At 37.2% G+C, this 23,500-nt stretch overlaps 1 protein-coding gene across 3 annotated transcripts; it reads left to right on the top strand.

The window, feature by feature from the left end:
- The first annotated feature begins 606 nt into the window (after nucleotides 1–606).
- LOC127797313 (DNA repair protein RAD51 homolog 2) lies at nucleotides 607–23,500 on the top strand. 3 transcript variants are annotated; one of them, XM_052330119.1, is made up of 12 exons: nucleotides 607–788; nucleotides 2,551–2,664; nucleotides 2,763–2,915; nucleotides 5,292–5,395; nucleotides 5,509–5,572; nucleotides 5,668–5,723; nucleotides 7,096–7,176; nucleotides 19,150–19,206; nucleotides 19,314–19,405; nucleotides 19,468–19,590; nucleotides 22,751–22,894; nucleotides 23,293–23,500. In XM_052330119.1, the coding sequence occupies exons 1-12, from the start codon at nucleotides 705–707 to the stop codon at nucleotides 23,322–23,324; spliced, it is 1,104 nt and encodes a 367-aa protein (XP_052186079.1). In that variant the 5' UTR covers nucleotides 607–704; the 3' UTR covers nucleotides 23,325–23,500. The 3 variants fall into 3 exon arrangements, with proteins under 3 accessions (XP_052186079.1, XP_052186084.1, XP_052186093.1); XM_052330133.1 differs by lacking the exon at nucleotides 607–788 and adding an exon at nucleotides 1,728–2,166; XM_052330124.1 differs by lacking the exon at nucleotides 19,150–19,206.

Raw genomic sequence — 23,500 nt, forward strand, 5'->3', positions numbered from 1 at the left:
AGCTCATGATCTTCGTAAAAGATCTTACTAACCATTATTGTTAAATCATGACTTTGAGATTCTCACAAAAAAAATTAAAGTTGAAAATAGATTATTCAAAGTAGCTATTCTTACAATGATATATGCGAGAACTTTATTATATAAAAAAAAATCTTAACAAAAAAGATGTATCAATTTCTTTTACCTGTATTTTTTTTATTTTGTATTATTATTATTACCCAATTTTTGACTTAACAATGAGATGAGTTGTATTTAATAAATTTTTAGGGCAACGCTATTTATGATTGTAAATAATTTTTAATTATACTGACAGTAAATTTTTTGATGCTATGATATAAACGATATCATAATTATAATTATTAAATTATTTTTATGCATATTATTATAACTCAATAGTTACACACTCAAATAAAAAAAATAACAATTTCTTCAGTATATTTTAAAATTTATAAAAAATATATACATAATATTATTACAAATTATTTTTTAACCGAATTTCAACAACAAAAATGCTCGTAGAAAAAGAAAACCCAAAATGAATTATTTGCCTCTGTAGAAGAATACCAAACGTTCGCGAACAGAGAGCACGTGCCCGTTTCAGTTGATTGTATAGAATATATTAGAGCGCGAGCGGGAGCGGGACAGGGAGGGAAACCAGAGTGCGGATCGAGTTGAATCCGCCCGCTTAGAGAGAGTAAAGAGCGATGGCGAACAAGCTCATCAGTGAGATGGCTCTGCCCAAATCGATTGCCAACATCTTTGCTGCCCGTAACTTACTCACAGCCAAGGTAAACATTAACCTATGTATCCTCACAGCTCAATCGGCGCTTCTGCATTTGTTGTTGCCATCACACGAGTTCTTGTTATCGACATATATGAGACTGGGTTCAGAGCTTAAATCTTTTAACCGGAGCTGATGACTCGTTTATGTCTAAATCGTAGTTACCTGCGAACGTTGTTGTGGGTGCGTATAAGCCACAAATGTATATAGTTCTAAGGCCGTCTAATCCAGTTAATATCTTCTCGAGTGTTTGATTGTTTAGGTTTTTTTTTGTTAGGAAACCCTAATTCATTAGAATCACCGTATGGAAATGTTTCAAATTCCATTCCAACTCCCATGACTTTCCGAATCCAATGTGTATGGTTTTTTACATCCTTGTAAGGTCAAATTACTGTTCAACTTCCAATGTATTTGCAAATGACTTGGCTCTAATAAGTTTGACAATCGACTGCCGCCGATGACAGTCGGAGCAGCAGTGAAACAAGGTCCACAATCAATCAACGGTCGATCAGAGTCTTATACTGCTTTTTTGACGGTCGAACATCACTTGACTGTCTTGGTCAACTAATGACGCTAAATTGTATGCATCTCATTTAGTAGTTCAATCCAATTTAAGCTGATGCCTATAACACAGTATAGACTATAAAATGGAAACATCTTGGATAATAAGAGCCTAGTTGTGATATGGTAAGTTACAAGTGCCAGTATTTAACTAAGGTGACCATAGCATACACTGATAGTCCATACTAACAAGGAAGTCTTAAATATGAATTAGCCCAAATAGTGGTGCTTGGAGTTCAATGAGAATTCAATAACATAGATAAAGAAATAAAGAATGATCGCCTAGGACATCGGTCGTATTTGAGTGGGCCCAAACTGACTGGGTCAACTTAATAACTGGGAAAATTCCCCATAAAACTAGATGATGGAGAAAAATTAGCTGCAAAACTAAATTGGTTGAGTTCCACTGCAATTTCTCATTGAAGGGTCACAAGATTGGGTCTCGAGATGGCTAGGTCTGACATTGACAATTTTAGGTCATCAAGGGAAACCATAGAGCTGGAGTTGACAGGGGAGAGGGGACCATAAGGATATCACTTATAGGGTCATGAAATATCTAGATAACTATGAATTTTCTTTGATGGAATGGTTTTGTATCTTGAGGACAATTACCTTTGTTTGAATTATTAACATGTATAGTGTTTGAGTATTTCAGATGCTTGTGTTGGATGAATCTGGTTTTGTTTTTCCTAAGCCAAGGCTTGAAATTCTCAGCTGGTCTCACTCCCTGAAGGGGGGTGTGATACTAGCCTTCTGGTGCTGCTGGTACATAACTGGTCTCTACACCTCAATATTAAGGGCTCAAGTCCCTTTATCACTTTAAGGTGATCAGAGCATCATGGACCATTGTTTCCATTTTCAAGGTTTAAGTAGTCGGAGTCCAATTTGAATTCATCTATAATTTTGCCTACTGGAGCTTACTTTTCCTATAATCTGTATGCATCAACCTTTTTATTTTGGTTTGTCAAATACGTGAAACTGTTTTATTACTTTTTTGGTCATTCAATGAACAGGACTCTGTTATCAGTGCAAATCTTTATTTTTTAACAGTATGTATGAACTATATAAGTATCCTACTTTCCAAAAAAAGAATTATATAAATCAGAAGAATTTCAAAGTGGCCTTTTATCCTCTGTACTCTTGACTTGTATTTGTGATTAAATATGCTTCTCTTCTAGATGTTTTCATTTAAAACTTGTTGCTTCCAGGATGTGTTGTCATTGACTGAGTTTGAGTTGATGGAGCTCTTAGATGTGGGGCTTGCTGAAGTTACATTGGCTGTAGCACAAGTTAGTGCGATTGCTTGCCCGCCTTGTCAAACTGTAAGTTTGTTTTCTTGGTACTAGAGAAGGAAATTTTCTCCACAAAAACCTAAGAGCACGTTAATTAAGGTTATATGTTACTTGCCTTGTGATACTAGGTACTGTCATTGCTTGAGCAACGTGTTCAAGATGAATACTTCACTGGTCATCTCCCTACACGTCTGAAAGGGTTAGATGATGTCTTATGTGGTGGAATACCATTTGGTGTTTTGACAGAATTGGTTGGTCCTGCAGGAATTGGCAAAACACAGGTATGAATATGATAGCTAAGTCAACATTTGATAAATCTTGTTTCCTTCTATTTTTATGCTACTCTAGTTCTTGCCATTATCACAGTGGTACCCTCCTATCATACAGGACCGATTAATCTCTTTTTTCCCCTGTTATTTTAAGAAACCGTGAACTTGTCTACTCCTTGTATTATGAACCTTTAATGAAGTTATACATTTTTTTTTTTTTTTTTGGTTTAGTTCAGTAACTACCCTCAAATGTAATGTGCTTGGTTTATTTGACACTTTGTAAAACTTTTCCAGCATATTGGTGCAGGACTATTCAAATGTTTGAGTCTAGCCATCCTTTTTGCTGTGAATGAATCTGGCTCATTTGGGGACCTTGAGGTGGACAAGTAAAGATAAAGGCACAACATTAAAGCCTTAACATGTCTTTTACCTGATTGCTAGAAAAGAAAATTAAAGTATAATAATATGTTTTCCCTCTTCCCTGATAGCATTAGTAGTAATAATATTTCTGTGTTTGAAAACAGTACTTAGTCTAATATCTTGTTGAATAATAGAATAAAGGGGCGCACAAGGGTTAGTTCAGTTAGGGGTGCATATATATTGATTGGGTTTGAGCTGCTACTTGCTGTGTCCCACCTTGAACCAGGGGCGTGCCCCTGTCAAAGGGTAACATGTAGTGTAGGCCTCCCACGTCTGCTAGATTGACCTGAGACATGAGGTCCAAGTAGCCCATCTCAAGACCTATGTTAGTACTTTGTGGGTCTAAACTTACCCTCAGGTTGGGAATTAGGTACTCCATAGCCTGTCTCAAATTTCTTCACTTAAAGTGCACGTTCTGGGTCTTGACTTAGCTCATCCTGCCTCACTTTCTTTGATTTCAGCATGCCCCCCATGAGACCCTGCCAGTTGACTCTTCCTTGCACAGTCAATCTATTTTTTATTCTGTTATAAAGAGTTGACCAAACAGTCAACTGATATCCTCCCAAGTCGACTGTCCAGATTTGCTGTTTGCTTTTCAGTCGATCAAACAGTTGATTGCTCCCATCAACTGTTGCCTTTTCCAGTTGACCTTAACTTGAAAAAAGGTTTATGGCAATAATATGGTTCCATTTCCACACATAATTCTCAATGTTGTCATTTCCATTAGATCATTGCTCGCACCTTTACACAACATGATTGATAGCAAGGATTTACTTTATACATAATTTTGAGGTACAAAATGCTTTCATATCATAACATCCAGCTGCCTGCTTCATCCCTTGACAATTCACCATTGTTCTAGAAGCTCCTAGAGTGTGTTGAGGAGGTCTACTAGTTACTGGATTTTGCCAGAGAATATTTTTAATCCAATTTGGGTACTCTTAATTGCTTGATTAGCCATTAATCCCACTTTCATAAACTTAACCAAAACTAACAACCTTTATATCATTGGAATCTTCTCTCCATGCTAATAACATAATTAAATGCATTTAATTATTTTTCATTTAGTCTCCTAAAATCGAGTTGAAAGTCAGTTGCTTACTTGAGTTTTAACCTGTTTTAACCTGCCTGCTGCCAGCAGTCGACTTTTCCATCAACTGGCTGTTTATATGCAGCAGCTAACCTCACAGTTGACTGCCACTCCTAAGCCTCCTTTCACTATTTTCTCTCTCTTTTATTCATATCAACTCATGAGGTGCCACATTACTCAACTTAGACCTTTTATTGATCTAAAACAGATAGGTCTGTTCTTTAAAATTCAATTATTTGAAGAATGGAACTTTTGGTTGAAACCAAGCAAACTGAATATTCCTCTTTTTTTTTTTTTTTGAAACTGGTATTTCAGTTCTATTAGTCTTCTTTTTTCTGGTTTATACTTCTTTCCTCACTTTTGTGCATGTACATGTCGAGAACTAAACAAGCACATGCACTGCTAACTTCCTGCAATGGCTGCATTCTATGTTATGTTACCTTTCAAATGATCATAGAACTCTTTATGAATCTCGTCAGTTATGTGATAAACCTGGCCTATCAGTCATTTGCTTGAATTTTTGTGTTTGTTATGGGTTTCTCCTGCTCCTTGGTGCTCATCATTTCCTATTCTTAAAGGGGAGGTGTGGGGTGTTCAAGTTTGTGGGAGGTGATCTATACTTACTGGGAAAGAAGTTAGGAAACCATATTTGGATGCACTGGAAAACAAGGCATCCAAGGCTCAAAATAGCTGTCTTTGAGTTTATTATTTGGAGGAATACATCTGACAAAATTCTCTCCTTTATGGTGAATTGCAGTGGTGGAAATATTTTATTGAACAGAATTTCTCTCTATGTACTCAGGTCTCCTATTCCCTTTTTGCTGTGGCGCTTGGGTTTGGTCATCTGATTCTGTGAAATATTTCATTTGAAATTGCAGTTTTGCATGAAGCTTTCATTACTCGCTTCTTTGCCTCCTAATTTCGGAGGTTTAGATGGGCATGTCATTTATATTGATGTAGAATCCAAATTTAGTTCAAGAAGGTATCGAAGTCATACCTTTTTGATGTAACTTCTTCTGGGTTTTTCATATTTGTTCTGTTGCTGAGCCAAGTAAGTTGCAATAAATTTTAAATTTTATGGTATACCTTTTACAGGATGATAGAAATTGGTGTTAATAGTTTCCCAGAAATATTTCACATGGAAGGAATGGCACAGGAGGTACTGTTTCTCAAGTATTTTATGTATCAAAATAATTGTTTTTTGGTTAAAAAATGTTCAGCATTTAAAATTAGTAACTTATTTTTTTATTGCAGATGGCTGGTAGGATACTAGTTCTGCGGCCAGCATCACTGGCTGAATTTACTGAGAGGTGAGAATTAGAATCAGATTTCTCGTACTTAAAACCTAGAGAGTGTTTAATAAGAATAAGACATGAAGTTGATTTATAAGAACTTGTAATGGTAAGCCCAATGGACGACAAATTTGTAGCCAGCAGAGGTGCTTAGATCCTCAGCTACAAAGGCTATGGGATAAACTTCTTAAGGGACAGTATTTTAATTTCAATGTTGAAACAAGGAAAATTTTCAGTTGTTAGGAAAGATGTGATGGTGAAGTAATATGGTGACTTACTGGAGAAGCTGGTACTTGTGAAAGTTTGAACCAAGTCTCACCCTAAAGAATATACCAAACACTTGCCTTGAATAACCTCAATATGACTATCTTAGACTTAACTACTTAAGTTTAGATTTCAGGTGAGATAGATTGCTCTAGAACAAATGTAATTGGTCTCAGGATTTCATTGTAGCATGGTAAAATGTTGGCTCTGGACTTGTAGTTTGAGCAACTTTGCAGCAGTAAAAATTACTGAAGAACTGTATTAATTTACAATGGGGAAAAAGCGCTTACCTACGAGGTATGACAAAGAAGTGAATAAACTTTGGAGTTTGCGTCCACCTTTTGAAATGGATGTTAATAGGTAATTAGCCTCATGAGCAGGATTAACCAGTGCCAAAACTTGATAATTGAAGACTGAAAAGGAGAAATTTTGCTTAGTAACTCAAGTAAAAGCTCAGTTTTTTATTTTTTGGATGAAAGGACTAAGGAGGGGCAACTAAGGTAGCTCTCTGCCAGGACGTGACCTGAACAATTCTTGTCCTTGTCAGAGTTGGATAGAAGTGAAATGGTTGAGGGATAGAAGTGAAATGGTTGCCCCTCACATGGTGTTTGGGAACGCATCACTGCTGCAAATGGGTTTGGGAATGAGTAGGGATGGCAATGGGTCAATAAATTGGTCCTATTTACCCATTTAAAGTTAAAATGATTATGAAAAATTCATATTTTGAGTCATAGAGATAAAATTTATTTGAACATTTACTAAAATAAACCCTAATTAGCCATTTAAAATTGATGTGAGTTTGAAAATTTCATATTTGAAGGATATAGATGATTAGACATAAGACATATTTTGAACATTTACTAAATGGGTAAATGGGTGACCCATTGCCATCCCTGTGTGAGTTGAACTTGCGACGTTCTGAAAATGGTGTTCTTACTAGTTACATCTTAATTGTATATTGAGTGAAAAGAAAAAGTAATGGAAGCATGAATTTTGTGTGTTTTATGTTTCTTGTGGAATGAGGAACTTCCTACTATATGAGCCTATAGTATTCTGATTAGAGCTCAGTGTCTTTCTGCCTTCCCTGCTCTCAGCTAAAATTTATTATTATTTTTTAATTTTCCAGCTTGCAACAAATTAAAGTTTCAATCCTCCAGCGCCAAGTGAAGTTGCTTGTCATTGATAGCATGGCAGCTCTTGTTTCTGGGTAAATTACTTTTGCAATATTGGGCTATTGTTATTTTTGCTTAACTCTAGTTTTTACTATCTAAATTCACATGTAATTGCTACAATGCCCTTGTTCATGGGCTGATAGTAATTGATTCTCGAGATCGGATATTGGTTATGAAGATTGGCATTTTGGCTGTTAAAGTTTGGTCACTCTAAAAGTGGATACCCATTCACCTCATGGTGCTCAATGACACTGCCTGGCTAAGATATGACAGTCTTAGAGAAGAGACCTGCTGTAGCTTTTTGCTGCATTGTCCCCTTTTCTTCTCAATAACTTTTTAGGCTGAATGCCTCTACAATTAGCTATTGCTTGCCCTAGGAACATGACTGAGACGCTTTTCATTTTATCTTGGCACTTGTTACTTGTGTGGCTGTAAATGTCTATATTCCATGTACGGCAATAATTTTTTAGGGTTAGTGGCAGTGCGCTTGGTTGTAGGAGTCCTTTTTACAGAGCCCAAGGTCATCTGAGAATGTTTGCTTAAAATGAATGGGTGGCTAGCCATGTGGCTTACAATCCCTATGAATATCATGTCTGATGACTGACCATGGTATTTATGACTTTAGGTCAGCAGTGCCAAAATTTTCTCTCAGATCCTCTGAATTACTCTTGCTCTTTTTGCCCCCTCCTCTCCATTGACCCAGTGCTGAAGTAGTTCTCAGGAGTCTGAACTAATCTACTACACTTGGATTAAGTTTGGGACTTGTATTATGTTTTATTGCTGGTCCTTCCAAAATGAAAACAAGATATCCATAGGAAACATAGATGAACACTGTCGTGTTTGGAAGGTATTTGTTTCCATCTAAACCAGCATGAAATATTTCTGGAAAATCACATTTCATGCTTCCACTTAGACTTTCTGAAAGACTAAACATGTCAAAACCTTGAATTGTTGTGCAAGAATGATAAATCATGATACCTTATGCATATCATACAATTTCTTTTTTTATTTCTCTCTTTCTGGTGGGAAAAATATTTGAGAATGAAGAAAGACAGAACAATCTGAAATTTAATGGAGGGCATGGGAAGTAGAGAGGAGAAGATGAGAGATGAAAGGGATAAGAAAGCAAACATAGTTAAGCTATCTTTTTCCTATATTTGTTATTGTAGATGCCTTTTCTTGCAAATAATATCACTTCATGATGGTATATTGCTTTGGGAATTAACTCCCTAAATCTGTTGTCATCTAATATTATTGATCTTTATTCAACCTTGTGAGTTTGTTCTTGAATGTTTTGATGATGATTATTTTATGCAAAAGTTTAATGTAAGGCATGTTCTATGATAAGTATGCTTTGAGAATAAACTCAAGGAATCTTGATATGATTATTTGTGAATATGGTTTATATATGTGGAAAATATTTTATCCTTCTTTAGGATATGATAAATTCTCATACTTCTTAAGAAAATGTTAAGGTTGTGTTGTAACCTTAATATGTTATTATATTTTATGTATGTGTCAATAAGATTGTTTTTATATCTTATCTATGCTAATAGGTTGTTCAGATTTTCAAGGGATATTTTAAATATCCTTATTGTATAAGTATCTTATAGATCTTATGGTGTTTATGGTTCTTAAGGTAAACTTTGGATTAAGTTTGTTGTCCTAAGTAATTAATATTTATGTTGTGACTCAAAGAGTGTGGGTCACATCAAGTTCTTGTAGTAAATGATCATATACTCATGAGATGGTTCTTGAGTTTTGATCCAATGATCTTAGATTGCCTATTTGATATTTAATATCAAATTCCTAAGGTTCTCAATGTTTTGAAATTTAATGGAAGAACATTTGAAGAACTTATAATGTTGAATGTTTGTTGCTAGATAAGCAAAATCATTCAAGTATTTGAAAAAATTTAAATGCTGAATGTTTACCTAGCAATTCATTCAAGTGTTGCTTGTCTAGTCTGTGAATCAAGTTTTGTTTCAATGCATTTGAGTAATAAAATTCTGAAGGTTCTATCTTTCAAGAATTACTCAAAATATGCATTAGTAGTATGTGTATTTAGCTTATAGAATAAGAAATCATATATGCTTTGTTCAACTTATATGTGTTCTTGTAAAATATAAATGAGATATCATGATGCTCAAGCTAATACATCTCTTTGTTATATGTTGTGCTTTGTTGTTGAGTAACATATATTGTTTTCAACCTACTTGCAATATTCTATATGTTTTGTCTCAATCAAGTAGCAAGTAAGTTATTTAACTTATGTGTGCCTCATGTGTGTGTATGTTTGATAAAGTACATTTGATTGAATAGTTATTTGGGTAATTGTATTTCTATGTTATGTTGTGTGCTAAGTAGAATGATTTTTCTTTGATCAAGAACGGAATATTTTTTGGTTGAGTAGCAATCTATGTACTCAATTTTTTATTCCTTAGAAATCTAGTAAAATTTCATTTCTTGGTCCATTAAGGCTTTTTATTTAACCAGGTGAATGTGATTGGAAAATTAGTTTTAACTAACTCTCACAAACAACACTTATGTTTTATATTTGAGCTTAATGTTTATGTTTCTTATTTAGATGTTGTTGATAAGAAAATTGTTTTGATGATATTCAAAACAATATAGTTTTGATAGAGTTTTAATCAAGACATAAAATTAATTGAGTATATCAAAGCCTTAACCCAGTAAGGCTTAAATCCAATCGAGTGTATCAAAACATTAATCGAGTAAAAATTCTATGTTACTCGAGTAATTTGTTGATCTAGGTATTTGAGTTTATGACTTCATCTATTTAATAGAGTATAAGATTTTATTGTAATCAAGTAAGCCAATTTTGTATAGCATATAATCAATTACAAGTTATAATGTATTCAAGTATGTAAGAGTTTATACTTAACTAATTATTCTTTTTGTAATTGAGTATTTATTGCAAGTTTCAATTAGATCAAAAGTAATCGAGTAACCAAATTTATAATCGAGTATTTTTCCTTTGTAATTGAGTGTAAATTGATGCCAGATAAACGGGCAAAGTCTTCTATAAATCTCAGGTAATAGCCAGCCAAACCAAGGAAACTACGAATCCTAGTCACTGTCGTAGGCCTCGATCAATCAACCATAGCCTTAACCTTCTCGGGGTCAATTGAAATATCCTCACCAGAGACTACATAACCTAGAAATCCCACTTGTCGCTGCCAAAAGTCACACTTACTGAATTTGGCATATAATTGTTTTTCCCTAAGTCTTTGCAAGACTAGTCTGAGATGGACCTCATGCTCCTCTAGACTTGGTGATTAAATCAAAATGTCATCAATGAAGACAATTACGAAGCAATCTAGATACTCCTTAAAGACTTGATTCATTAGATCCATGAAAACTGCCAGGGCATTAGTTAATTCGAATGGCATAACTGTGAACTCATAATGCCCGTAGTGAGTTCGGAAAACTGTTTTCTGCACATCTTCCTCTCTAACACGCACTTGATGATAACCAGACTTCAAATCAATTTTTGAGAATATCGATGCCCCTCGAAGTTGATCTAGTAAATCATTACTAAGTCGGAAGAGTTTTATGTTGGGATCATGTCAGGCTGTCCGTTTACAAACTCTGATTGAGGAATTTGCAGGATTGACTCTCAACACGAAACCATATGATAAGACGACGATTGTAGTGTAGATGCAATTACAAGTAAGTCTGTGCGACGAAATTAAATAGGCTACGGCTTAGGAAGGGAATTTGGAATAGTAGATAGATGAGAATGGACAACCCAAGCAACCGGGATTTGAATACCGTAACGAAATACTCCGAATGAATGGACGAGTGTACGTGCCGGCCTTTGGGAAGCTACAATAGGAAATTCTGAACGAGGCACATCGGACACCATATTCGGTACACCCTGGAGCCACCAAGATCTATCGTGACCTATGGGAAGTGTACTGGTGGCTAGAAATGAAGAGAGATGTGGCTGAGTTTGTAAGAAAATGTGACACTTGTCAGCGGATAAAAGCCGAGCATCAAAAGCCGTCGTGGAGTCTGCAACCCTTAGAGGTTCCCGAATGGAAATGAGAGCATATAACGATAGACTTTATCATGGGTTTACCCTGAACTCCAAGGAAAGCTGATACTATTTGGGTGATTGTGGATCGACTAACAAAGTCAACTCATTTCTTACTTGTAAGGAGTACTATGGGCACTGAACAACTTGCCTGACTCTATATTCAAGAAATTGTTCACCTTCATAGGGTTTCTATGAGTATTGTGTCAAATAGAGATAGTCGATTCATGTCAAATTTTGGAAAGCTGTGTAGGAAGAACTAGGGACCCAGCTGAATTTCAGCACACCCTATCACCCCCAAACAGACAGTCAAATTGAGCGCATTAATTAGATTTTGGAAGATATGCTTAGAGCTTGTGTGCGAGACTTTGGGGTTAGTTGGGATGAGTATTTGAGTTTGGTTGACTTCGTCTATAATAATAGCTACCAAGCAAGCATAGGGATGACACCCTATGAAGCATTATATGAGAGACAATGTCGATCACCAATGTAACAACCCATCATTTCCAATGTGCTGTTATTCTCAGGGTTTCATAAATTCCTTAATATAGAATCCCCATACATACATTCAGTGTTCCAATTGAAAGCTAAGGAAAGGTAACATAAACACTTGTGGAAGCTAGAATCGAAACCTAACGGAGTATTGTAATTTCCAAGGAAATAAATCCATACAAAATCATTCTATAACCACAGTATTACAATATCCGACATAAAATAGCTAAAACATGCTACCTATCATAATTCTCACAATAGTCCTAGCACGGGTGTAAGACCTATCACGCCTACCAGCACGACTAGACTTCAACAACCCCTTTACCTTTTTGCCTGCTCGTTTTGTCTAGAACGTTGAATATTCCAGGGACAAAAGTCCAACGTTAGAAGATGAATCTTCTAAGTGAGGGTTTAAAACAGTTTCATGAATGCATGATGCAAGGACATGAATAAACAGACACCATAACGTAGGATTCCTTGGCATTCTAGCCCCAGCACAGAACCCTAGAAAGTCCTCCTAGCAAACGTTGCTTTGGGGAAATCCATCCCCAGCACGGGAGACTCTGGTTATTTAGGCAAACTTCGTTTCGAGGAAGTGCGGCTACACTACTAGGGTAACTTCCCACCCCATACAAATAGTGATATGCCAATAATATCATGCCAAGTGAAATATCACAATTATTGATGCATCATAATATAGTAACATGCACGATATTTCAAAATGAATGTGCACATGGACCGAGAGATGCATATAAAACACATGAGTTTTAGGGGTGAACCACTCACCTTGCTGCTTGTCTAGAATAGCACCTTGCATGCTTACCGAGGCTTAGTTTTGCTTCACACGTGCCCGCACTCGCTTGGGGAAGTGTGCCCACACACTTAACACGTGCTACCACGTGCCCGAGGCTCGGGTTATCTTTTTTGGCTGCTTCCTTGTCACTGGCGACTGGTTTTGTCTTGGTTTTCTTCCTCATTCTTGGCTTACTCAATTTTTCAAATATCATGGAATAGCCCTTGGCTTGAAACAACAGGCCAAACATCCTCATTTTGGCTGTTTAATGCTCGGCTCTAACAACCTCTTGACTTTCCATCCAAGCCTCATAACCCCCTCAAATCCACACGAAAACCCTTCAAAATTTCCAGAAATAGTCCCTCATACCTGTAGAGCAAAAGCCCTTTATCGAGAACCCTCGATTTTTTCCCAAACAATCGGATTGCACAGATTAATTTTGAAGAAACTCTTAGCCTCAACCTCGACTATTTATAGCCAGTTTTAGCCATTTCTCCGACTAGTCAACTCGCCCCATGGCCTTGAGCTTATCCCTAAGGCCATGATGGCCTTATCTCTTCCTCTGATTGACCATTCGATGTAGATGCAGGTGGCCATGTGCAGCTAACCATTTCTGGTCGTGTTTTTGCTCTCCAACCCTTTTCCTTTCACTTCCTTGCACTTTGGCCCTTAGCCCTCAAATCCTCAACTTCTCTGAATTACACTTGGTTACCCATAAGCTTTGAGAAACTACACTTTAGCTCCAAAGTTTTGGAAAATCTCACTTATGCCCCCAAAATAATTACACTTAAGTCCTTAAGGAAATTTTCAAGTATTACAAGCGATATGTTGGCTTGAAGTAAGGGAGAAACAACTTGCCCGAATAGATCTTGTGGATAAAGCGATGCAGGAAGTAGAGGTGGTTCGCAGAAACATGAAAACGGCCCAAAATCGACAGAAAAAGTATGCAGATCGTCGGACCCAACCTTTGGAGTTTGTTGTAGGAGATTTAGTGTACCTTTGAGCTACCCCAATGCGTCCGGCATTTAGACATCAGCAGAAAGGAAAGTTGGGACCTCGATATTTAGGGCCATACCAAATCAAAGATCGAGTTGGATCAGTTGCCTACCGTTTGGACTTACCAAAGGTACTAGCCGGACTGCATGACATATTTCATGTCTTCCAGTTACGGAAACACATATATAATCCTGACGTAGATGTGCACATTGAGGAAATTCGAGATGCACTGGCAACGAACTAGCACAGTCAAGACTTGATATAGGCTAGTACGGATAGCTCTACAGTTAGTGACTATGAGTTTCGCAACGGCTTACTGCTGTACAGAGGAAAGGCATATGTGCCAGATGCTAATGATTTTCGCACTACCCTTGTGCGACACTTTCACAATTCAAGAGAAGGAGGACACTTGGGTGTTTATCGCACTTATCAGTGCTTTAACTGACTTTTTCACTGGGAAGGCATGAAGTAGCAGGTCGCTAGGCATGTGGCAGTGTGTGATATCTGCCAACGTGCCAAGAGCAATTCTACTCAGCCTAGTGGCTTACTGCAACCATTACCTGTGCCTGAGTAAATATGGGAGGATCTGAGCATGGACTTTGTTGAGGGCCTACTGAAGTCCCAGGGGTACTCTTCAATCCTTGTTGTGGTGGATCAGCTTAGCAAGTATGGCCACTTCATACTGCTTGTGCACCCTTTCATAGCTCAAATTGTTCCACGAGTGTTCATGCAGACAGTGGTTCGATTGCATGGCCTACCCTGGACTATTGTGACGGGTTGGACATAATTTTCACCAACCACTTTTGGAAGGAGTTATTCAAGATGATGAGGACAGAGTTATCAACCAATTCATCATACCACCCATAGACGGACGGGCAAATTGAAGTTACCAACTGGACTTTGGAGCAGTATCTTCGATGTTTCTTGCAGAGCAATCCACACACATGGGCTGATCGAATTGCGTGAGCCGAGTATTGGTACAACACGTTCTACCATCAGGCTTTGGGAAGGAGCCCGTTTGAAGCTGTGTACGTGGTCAACACTGTCCATCTTGGTTGCATGCGATGTGTAGGACACCAGTGCGCGGTCAACACTGTCCATCTTGGTTGCATGCGATGTGTAGGACACCAGTGTGGGAGGTGTCCGCCCATACACAGCTTCAAATGGGCTCCTTCCCAAAGCCTGATGGTAGAACGCGGTCAACACTGTCCATCTTGGTTGCATGCGATGTGTAGGACACCAGTGTGGGAGGTGTCCGCCCATACACAGCTTCAAATGGGCTCCTTCCCAAAGCCTGATGGTAGAACGTGTTGTATCAATACTCGACCCACGCAATTCAATCAGCCCATGTGTGTGGATTGCTCTGCGAGAATCATCAAAGATACTGCTCTAAAGTTCGGTTGGTAACTTTAGTTTGCCCGTCCATCTTGGTTGGTATGATGAATTGGCTGATAACTCTGTCCCCATCGTCTTGAATAGCTCATTCCAAAAGTGGTTGGTGAAAATTTTGTTGCGATCAGTCACAATAGTCCGGGGTAGGCCATGCAATCGGACCACTGTCTGCATGAACACTCGTGCAACAGATTGAGTTGTGAAGGGGTGCACAAGCTGTATGAAGTGGGCATACTTGTTGAGCCGATCCACCACAAGGAGGATTGAAGAGTACCCTTGAGACTTTGGTAGGCCTTCAACATAGTCCATGCTCAAATCCTCCCATATTTGCTCAGGCACAGGTAGTGGCTGCAGTAAGCCACTAGGTTGAGTAGAGTTGCTCTTGGCACGCTGGTAGATATCACACTCTGCCATATGCCTAGCGACCTGCTCCTTCATGCCTTCCCAGTGAAAAAGTTGGCGAAAGCGTTGCCAAGTGCGATAAACACCCGAGCGTTCTCCTTCTCTTGAATTGTGAAAGTGCCGCACAAGGGTAGTGCGAAGATCATTAGCATCTGGCACATATGCCTTTCCTCTGTACAGCAGTAGGCCGTTGTGAAACTCATAGTCACTGATTGCAAAGCTATCCGTGCTAGCCTATATCAAGTCTTGACTGTGCTAGTCCGTTGCTAGTGCATCTCGAATTTCCTCAATGTGCACCTCTACGTCAGGATTATATATGTGTTTTCGTAACTGGAAGACATGAAATACATCATGCAGTCTGACTAGTACCTTTGGTAAGTCCAAATGATAGGCAATCGGTTCAACTCGATCTTTGATTTAGTATGGCCCCAAATATTGAGGTCCCAACTTTCCTTTCCGTTGATGTCTAAATGCCGGACGAATTGAGGTAGCTCGAAGGTACATTAAATCTCCTACAGCAAACTCCAAAGGTCGGGTTCAACGATCTGCATATTTTTTCTGTTGATCTTGGGCTGCTTTCATGTTTCTATGAACCACCTTTACTTGCTGCGTCGCTTTATCCACAAGATCTGTTCGAGCAAGTTGTTTCTCCCTTACTTCAAGCCAACATTTTGGTTGTAATACCTGAAAATTTCCTTGAGGACTTAAGTGTAATTTTTATGGGCTTAAGTGTAATTATATTGGGGGCATAAATGAATTTTTTCAAAACTTTGGGGCTAAAGTGTAGTTTTTCAAAACTTATGGGTGACCAAGTGTAATTCAGAGAAGTTGAGGACTTGAGGGCTAAGGGCCAAAGTGAAAGGAGAGGGGCTGGAGTGTAAAAACCTCGCCAGAGAGTTAGCTGCACATGGCCATCAGCATCGAATGGTCCTATCATGGACCGTCGCCCTCGCCAACTAGTTGGTCGTCGACACACACTGATTTTCCCTTATTGGACCCGAACCATCTATGGTTAGTGGGGATAAAAGGGTGAGTCCTGGGACTCAATGAAGGTAATATATAATGTAGTAAATTAATAAACATGACAAACATAGATAATGTAAAGTGAATCATGCATGCAGGCTAGTCCACCGCTCCCTCCACGATCTTGGTGGCCCCTAGTGGTTCCTTCTAAGAGCTCATCTCGAGACTCGCACGGTCAAAAAACCACAATTGTCGCACCTTAGAATTCCTCTAACACAGAACAGTAGAATAAGACACAAGAATTAAATCTAACTCCATCTAATTTTCTAATATTTTTCACTTACCTTGCTCTTAGCCCTTCCTATAGCTGTCCTTCTACGTTCTCACTCGTCTTCCTTTCCTTCAATATTTCTCCTTGAGTTCACAGCTTTGCCTTCAAATTTCTCCCTAGGCTTCACTAATTTTCCCTTGGCTTACACCCTATTTGTACTCCATTTTCCAATTGTAATCATAACCCAACTCAGTCCACTGCAAATTTTTGGCCACAACTCTACTTAATTTACTCACCTCAAAGCCCATCATTTAGTAGCCCACTTAATTTGACAACATCATTTCACTTTCACATGGCCCTCAATTTCACGTGGCTGCAATTACATTAAAATTTGGAAAAATTAAAGCTTTTGCGGACAGCAGCAGAGGCAGCCCCAGCGGCTGCTGCGTGGCGTGGCAAGGCTCCATGCGGGCCCACACGCATGGGTACCATCTGGAGCCCTAAAACAGTGCTGTTTTGGCGCCTGGCTGGGTTTTTAAACCCAGCCATTTTCCTTGCCCAGCCGCAGGTTCAATCCAGCCCCCCCTACCCGCGTGTGCCATCCGCTCTACCTCATCCCTCAAGTAATATTGCACATATTTTATTCTTAAGGTTATATTGCCCCCAGTTTCCATTATTCCCCTTACACCCCAGAACTTTCAAAAACTCCTCCAAATCCCTTCACTTATAAAACTTAATATTTCCTATAAAATTCCCCAAAATTACTTTTTATTATTATTTTTCCTCTAGTAGAACTCCTTAAGTAATTTACCACAAATCCACAAGTAAATAATAGGAATCATGCAGATAAAAAATAAAAAATAAAAAATAATCAAGTAGTTAATTCATGTTTTTGTGGATAAAAAATATTTGAGTAAGAACAAAAAACAGTCGAGTAAGCCTCCTTTTGTACTCGAGTAATGTTGTGCTGAAGTTGAAAAATATAGCTGTTGCAAGTGCATTTAATGCACAGTTTTGATTGTTAAGGCTTTAAAATGATTCTAAATTTTCCCTCATTCTTTTATTTTGATTTTTGAATATTCTAATGATTATTTTATAAAAAAGAAGGTTGTACTTGCATATTTCATTCTCTTAACAACAAGAAGAGGATGAAGAAACATCAGCTCATCTTTGAATCCTTCCTACTCCTACCTCAAGAAAAAGAGCCCTAAAAGCATACATCTTCTACTAGCAAAAAGAGAGAGAGTGTGTTTTTACTTTCAAATTCCTTTCATCTCTTTTTTTCTTTGTAAGAAGCTACTTTCTCTATTTGAATTTGTTAAAGCTTCTCAAAGTGTTTAAATTGTAAACGTTATTTCACTTATCTTGTTGTGGTTGGTGCTTGAGCTCATAAAAAGCACCGTGTAAAAAGGTTTCAGTTGATCCTTACAAAAGCTGTGTATTCGGTTATTGTTGAGTTATTGAAAAACAGAGGTTTTAGCTTATCCTGTAAAAGTTATAATGAGTTGTTGAAATCCTTGGTGAGAAGCCAAGGGAGTAGAGTAGGTTGTTTAAGCCGAACCACTTTAAAATTCTTTGTGTGTTACATTGTTCATTTCTCCATACATTTCAGTTAAGTTTTTATTTCCAGCTTTTACAGTTTGCAATATTTGCTTTAAAATTGATCTTGGAAATTCCATTTTCACTCAAACATTCTCACATCATTGTTTCCTTTATTATCTAGAGTTAAATCTTTCATTAGAGACTTTTATCACTATTTTTCAAAAGGTCTAAAAAGGGTCAAACAGTTTTCTTTGCACAAAAAGCTTTTAAATCCAAAAAGTTTTTGGAAACCCAATTTACCCCCCATCTTGGGTGTTTATTATTTCTTACAAACCTTATTCTCAGCCTTGCCAATAAAAAAAAGATTATAATAAAAAATAAAAATGGATTTCTGATATCCTGGATATTCTCTAATATTTTGCTTACTAATAACATGTATGATGTTAGTTCTGCTAAGAGTTCTTGGGTTGAAACTTTGTGCACGTCTAGCATTACACATGCTCAGGCATAATTACATTGAGTTTTTGACACTAATTTGATGATTTTTGGTTCACATTGAACTATTTTTCAAATAATACACTTCCTCCTTTATGTTAAAGAGGTGCAAAGACCTTAAAAACATTTCTTTTATTTTTAAATATCAAGTGTATATTGGATGCCATTTTTAACTGATTGACTCTGTAAGGCCTCTTATTTGTTTCACAACTTAACTCAGAAGTTGTTGTTTAAGCTTGAAATATACTTCTCTTTGATAAATTTTACCAGTTTGGTTCCATTATTAAGGGAGGTTTAGAAAGAAATTGGCACAACAACAACAATAACAATCACAAGCCTTAATCCCACTAGATGAATTTAGAAAGAAAACGGGCAATATCTTTAAATTTACTCAGAACTGAAAGATGATATGACTTGTGTAGTTAGTATTAGAAGTCATCCTTCAAACAGCAATCATGCAACTTTGGTGCCGTTATGCTGTGTTATATAACAAAGGTGCAATATACACTATTGCTATTTATTTCACACGAATAGATGTGCAGCATATATTTTCCTCTGGCTTGTGTTACTATTGAGCAACATTTTTTATATATACTGTTCAGGGAAGAGCAAGGATCTCGTAGACAATATTCGTTGGGTTGGCATATTTCGTTTATTAAGTGAGAATTGTATCTTCTGAATTCAGGCCTTAATTTTCTGGAAATTTTATGCCAGAGTATAATTGTATTTGCTTCTCGAGTGATACTCTTTTCTCCATCATGTCTAGGTCACTTGCAGAATTTTCACGAATTCCTATAGTTGTGACTAACCAAGTAAGAAGTCAAAATTGTGATGAGGCCTCCCAGTACCCTTTCCAAGGTATAATAGCATATTGAAGTGTTAAAAGCTCCTATCCCACTCATTGACAATTCATTCATCAGGTGCTGTGCCAAGCATGGTTGATGATGCTGTAGGGAATAGATTTGATAGTCATCTTGTTCCTGCTTTGGGGATTCACTGGGCTCATGCTGTCACCATTCGTCTTGTCCTTGAAGCTAAATCAGGTTAGTGTATCTATTTGTTTTGACATAAAATGTACCAAACTGCTCATGCATGTAAAATTTTTGCTCCATGAAACAATGAGCATGGAGTGGCATACATTTTGACAATAGAAGCCAAACCCTTGGTCCACAACGGCTGCATTCATTCAATCTGGAAGCCACGGACAGTACACAACCCCGAGGCACCAGGGGGACTGGATCAGAAACTCCATGCTCATCCAGAGATGGAAGACAGCTTCATCCGTACTTTATGCCTTAACGCTCTATCCCTTTCCTGTGCCTATGGAGATTTGGATTTGGAATGCAAGACTGACTAAGAGCGAGATCATCAGCCTATGTACTCTTTGACAGCTTTCGGCCTTATAGCTCATTCCCGACCTAAGAGAAAAGAGAACTGACCCCGGCAACAAAAACATGGAATTAGGAGAAAAGCATGGAATACATGGAACTTTCTGGTACAATACAAGAAGAAAAGCATGGAATTAGGAGTAGGTTTGTTAAGGCTGAGTAACTAAAATGCTAGTACTTCTTTTCAGAGTATGTAATGTCAATGCTGCCTTTTATGCCAAGGGAATAAAATAATTTTATTAAAGCTAGATATATATATTTTTAATTCTGAAAATTTAATAGTTCTGGTGAAAGCATTTCTTAGAAAGCTTGCAAGAAGAACATTGCTAGGTTTCTATTGAAGCTTTACAGTTAATCTAAGAAATCCTATTGACTAGCCAACCCCACATGGTGGGATAAAGGCTTGGTATGTTCTTGTTTTTTAAGAAATCCTTATGAATGGAGGATAGGAACTATATATTTATGTGTGATGTAAGAAGATACTAAGATGCATCTGAAGTCAAATTTTTAGAGCCATGTCATCACACCAGTGGTGGAGCCAGGTCCTGCCAGCGGGGGTAAGTTTTTTTAATGAAGTATTATATTATATATTCAATTAAGTAATAAAAGTAAATAAATTAAGACATAAAAGAATCCTTACTTTGTAAAGTTAAGTATAAGAAAGTAGCTAAATAATCATTTACTAAATTATAGTTGAACCAATTCTCAAACTCATCAAACTAACAGTATGTACAAAATGTTTAATAAATTTTTTCTAATCTTTCTAAAAATGTTATAGTGGCAAAGTAGACATTTTTTTTTATGTAAATTCTATGTGTATTGTTTTATTCATCTGATTGTTGAATGATAATATAAAATGTTAATCCATAATTAAGAATCTATAGGAAAGATTATTCTAAAGCTCATTTAACTGTACAATTTTTTAAAAATGTTTGTCATTGTCTTAATCACCAGACTTTTAAAGAGATGGTTGTTGATATAATATTGCTTCTCTCTTTAAAAAAAACTATCTATGAAGGATAATGTATTAACAAAAATTATTCTAGAACTAAATATTACTCAAAAACTATCAATTAGATATTAATACCCTTTACACGGTTAGTATTAGAATTATAATAAACCAAAAGTTATTTATCTCGAAAATTTAAGTTTGAATATAACATAAAAACTATTAATTTAAGTATAAAAGATAGGGAGCAATTTTCAAATTGATCTACATTTTATATTTTTGAGCCGGGGAAATTTTTAGAAAAAAATAAAACATTATACCTTTTAATGCATTTTTAAGAAGTTGGGGGGGGGGGGGGGGGGGTTTAGTGTATTTTTGAGAAAGTTGAGGGGGTGCAATTGTCTGCCCTTCAGCTGAATGTGGCTCCGCCATTGTATGGCACATACACTTAGGAGAAGTTGATTTAGAATAAGAAATCAGAAAATTCTACTAAGTAGTTAGATTAAGATCATGTCATATACTTTAGGTTGAAGTAATGGTTTCAAGGAGAGAGGAAATGCGTTTTCTGAAAAATGGTTTGTACAGAGTGATAATTTAGTTTGCTTTAGGAAAGGGGTATCCACTGATCAAGGACAATTGTGGCACAACAGTTATTGCTTTTGGAATGTGATAAAACTCTTATGTGGGATGGCATGTCATGGCTATGTCGTTATTACCATGAACCTGCCAGGTGGTGCCCTGGGCACTGGCTTAGACTGATAGTCAACTCAACATCACATCTTGAAACTGCTTCAATACCTTCTAAATATAATTCGGAGATTGACTCCATCTCCAAATATTCATTGCTTATTGAGGCTTCTACCCATGTAAATTCATTCCTTAATTTCATTATGTTGTTGAAATGCCAATGGGACTTGTTTGGGTTGCTATTAGCCATCTTAGGAATGAGAGATAGGCTTTCTCCTGAGGGATGCCACTGTGATATATGTTCACCCTTCCCACAAGTAAATTTTAATAAGAATCACTGGCAATCGTGGTGATTGCTTGTGCCATTGAATTCGCAGCCTTGATTTAGCCCCATCAATTTAACGACTGAGTTACACCATCTTTGTGCTTCTGACATAGTTGTAGGTTGCTCCAGTATGAATGAGTTTATGGATGGGCTTCTCATTAACCTTGATGCCTACAAATATCAGATTATTGATGAATAATTTCCCTTTCTTCTCTATGGGTTTCTTGGGTTTTCTTTTTCTTCTCCATGGCTTGGCATCAAACAATCCTGTCTTTTCTCACTTTAAAAAGTGATGCTTGCTTCTTCTCAAGCTTCTTCCATGTGGGATGTTTCCACCGTGGAAGCAATCCTGGGACCTTGCACTTTGAACCGTGTGTTGACCTAGTATCCTGCTCATCATCAATGTCATCACTCCCTCTATGTTTTGTATATTCCCTTTAGAAGTTGGGAAACATTTATTGCCTTTTTTCATAAAGTAAATTGTCAGCTTCAACCCCTTTTGATTTTCCTTGTCGTGCAATGCCTTGAAGTATTGCTTCATGTCAAAAAGGATGTTGTAGAGCTCCTTAGCTGTAGGGGGACCTCTACTCAGGCGCACACCAACATGGGCTTCTCAGACAAAGTCAGCGCTGCTTCCCCTCTGGTGCTACTTCCATTCCACCTGTGTTGCAGCATTGTCCAATTGCCACTAAACGTGTTAGCATATTGACATAGTTGTTGCATCCTCAAGATATTGGAAAAGATTGTCACCTCCAAATAAATTGCTTCAATGTCTAGTACCATTTTTCATGCTCATGCTATTTGATTGAAGATTTTGCTAATCCGAAAATTGTGACTTTTTGCCCCTCTTACAGGTGCTAGGCTTATAAAGGTGGCAAAATCTCCAATATCTCCTCCTATAGTATTCCCCTTCAACATTACTTCATCAGGAATATTATTCACAAGTGATGTTGGAATAGAGATGACAGGACCTCAAATAAACACAATACAAAATCAAGGTTTGTTTCAACTTTTCCATTACCAGCAAATCATTTAATGATTAGCATTATGCATTAGTCACTATGAAAACAAGGTCTCAGAGCTTAAGATGCAACTATCTATGAATTGACTTGTTAAGACACTGGTGGCTCCCAAGCATTGCACCTGCATACCTTTGCAATGCTTTCTGGATTTTTCGTCTTTCCGCAGCATATGGGTTTCTCAAATTTAGTTTCTATGATCAGTTTTCACTTAAAAATGGAACACTATCATTCTTATTCTCCTTTAACTGGTCAAGAGCAGTTATCATTTTGAAAAATTAATAGAAATAATGATGATACTTGAAACTAAATTGTTTGATTTATTTCTTTGAAAAAATAGACATACGACATTAAAGTTTTCATATGATTGAATGCAGGCCACAGTGGAATCCTTAATTTCTCCAGCTAGAAGTAACAATGGTCCATCAGCATGTGACTACAACAATCAATATCTAGGCATGTAGAAAGAGATCTTCCTCAGGATATACATTCTATTTGATGTCTTTCAAAGCTAAATCCAGGCATCATTTCTACATGTCATTGTTACCTTATTATTGCAAGATTTATTTGAAATATTTTTTTGCT

The sequence above is a fragment of the Diospyros lotus genome, chromosome 1 (assembly GCF_014633365.1).
Source record: "Diospyros lotus cultivar Yz01 chromosome 1, ASM1463336v1, whole genome shotgun sequence".
Classification (NCBI taxonomy): Eukaryota; Viridiplantae; Streptophyta; class Magnoliopsida; order Ericales; family Ebenaceae; genus Diospyros; species Diospyros lotus.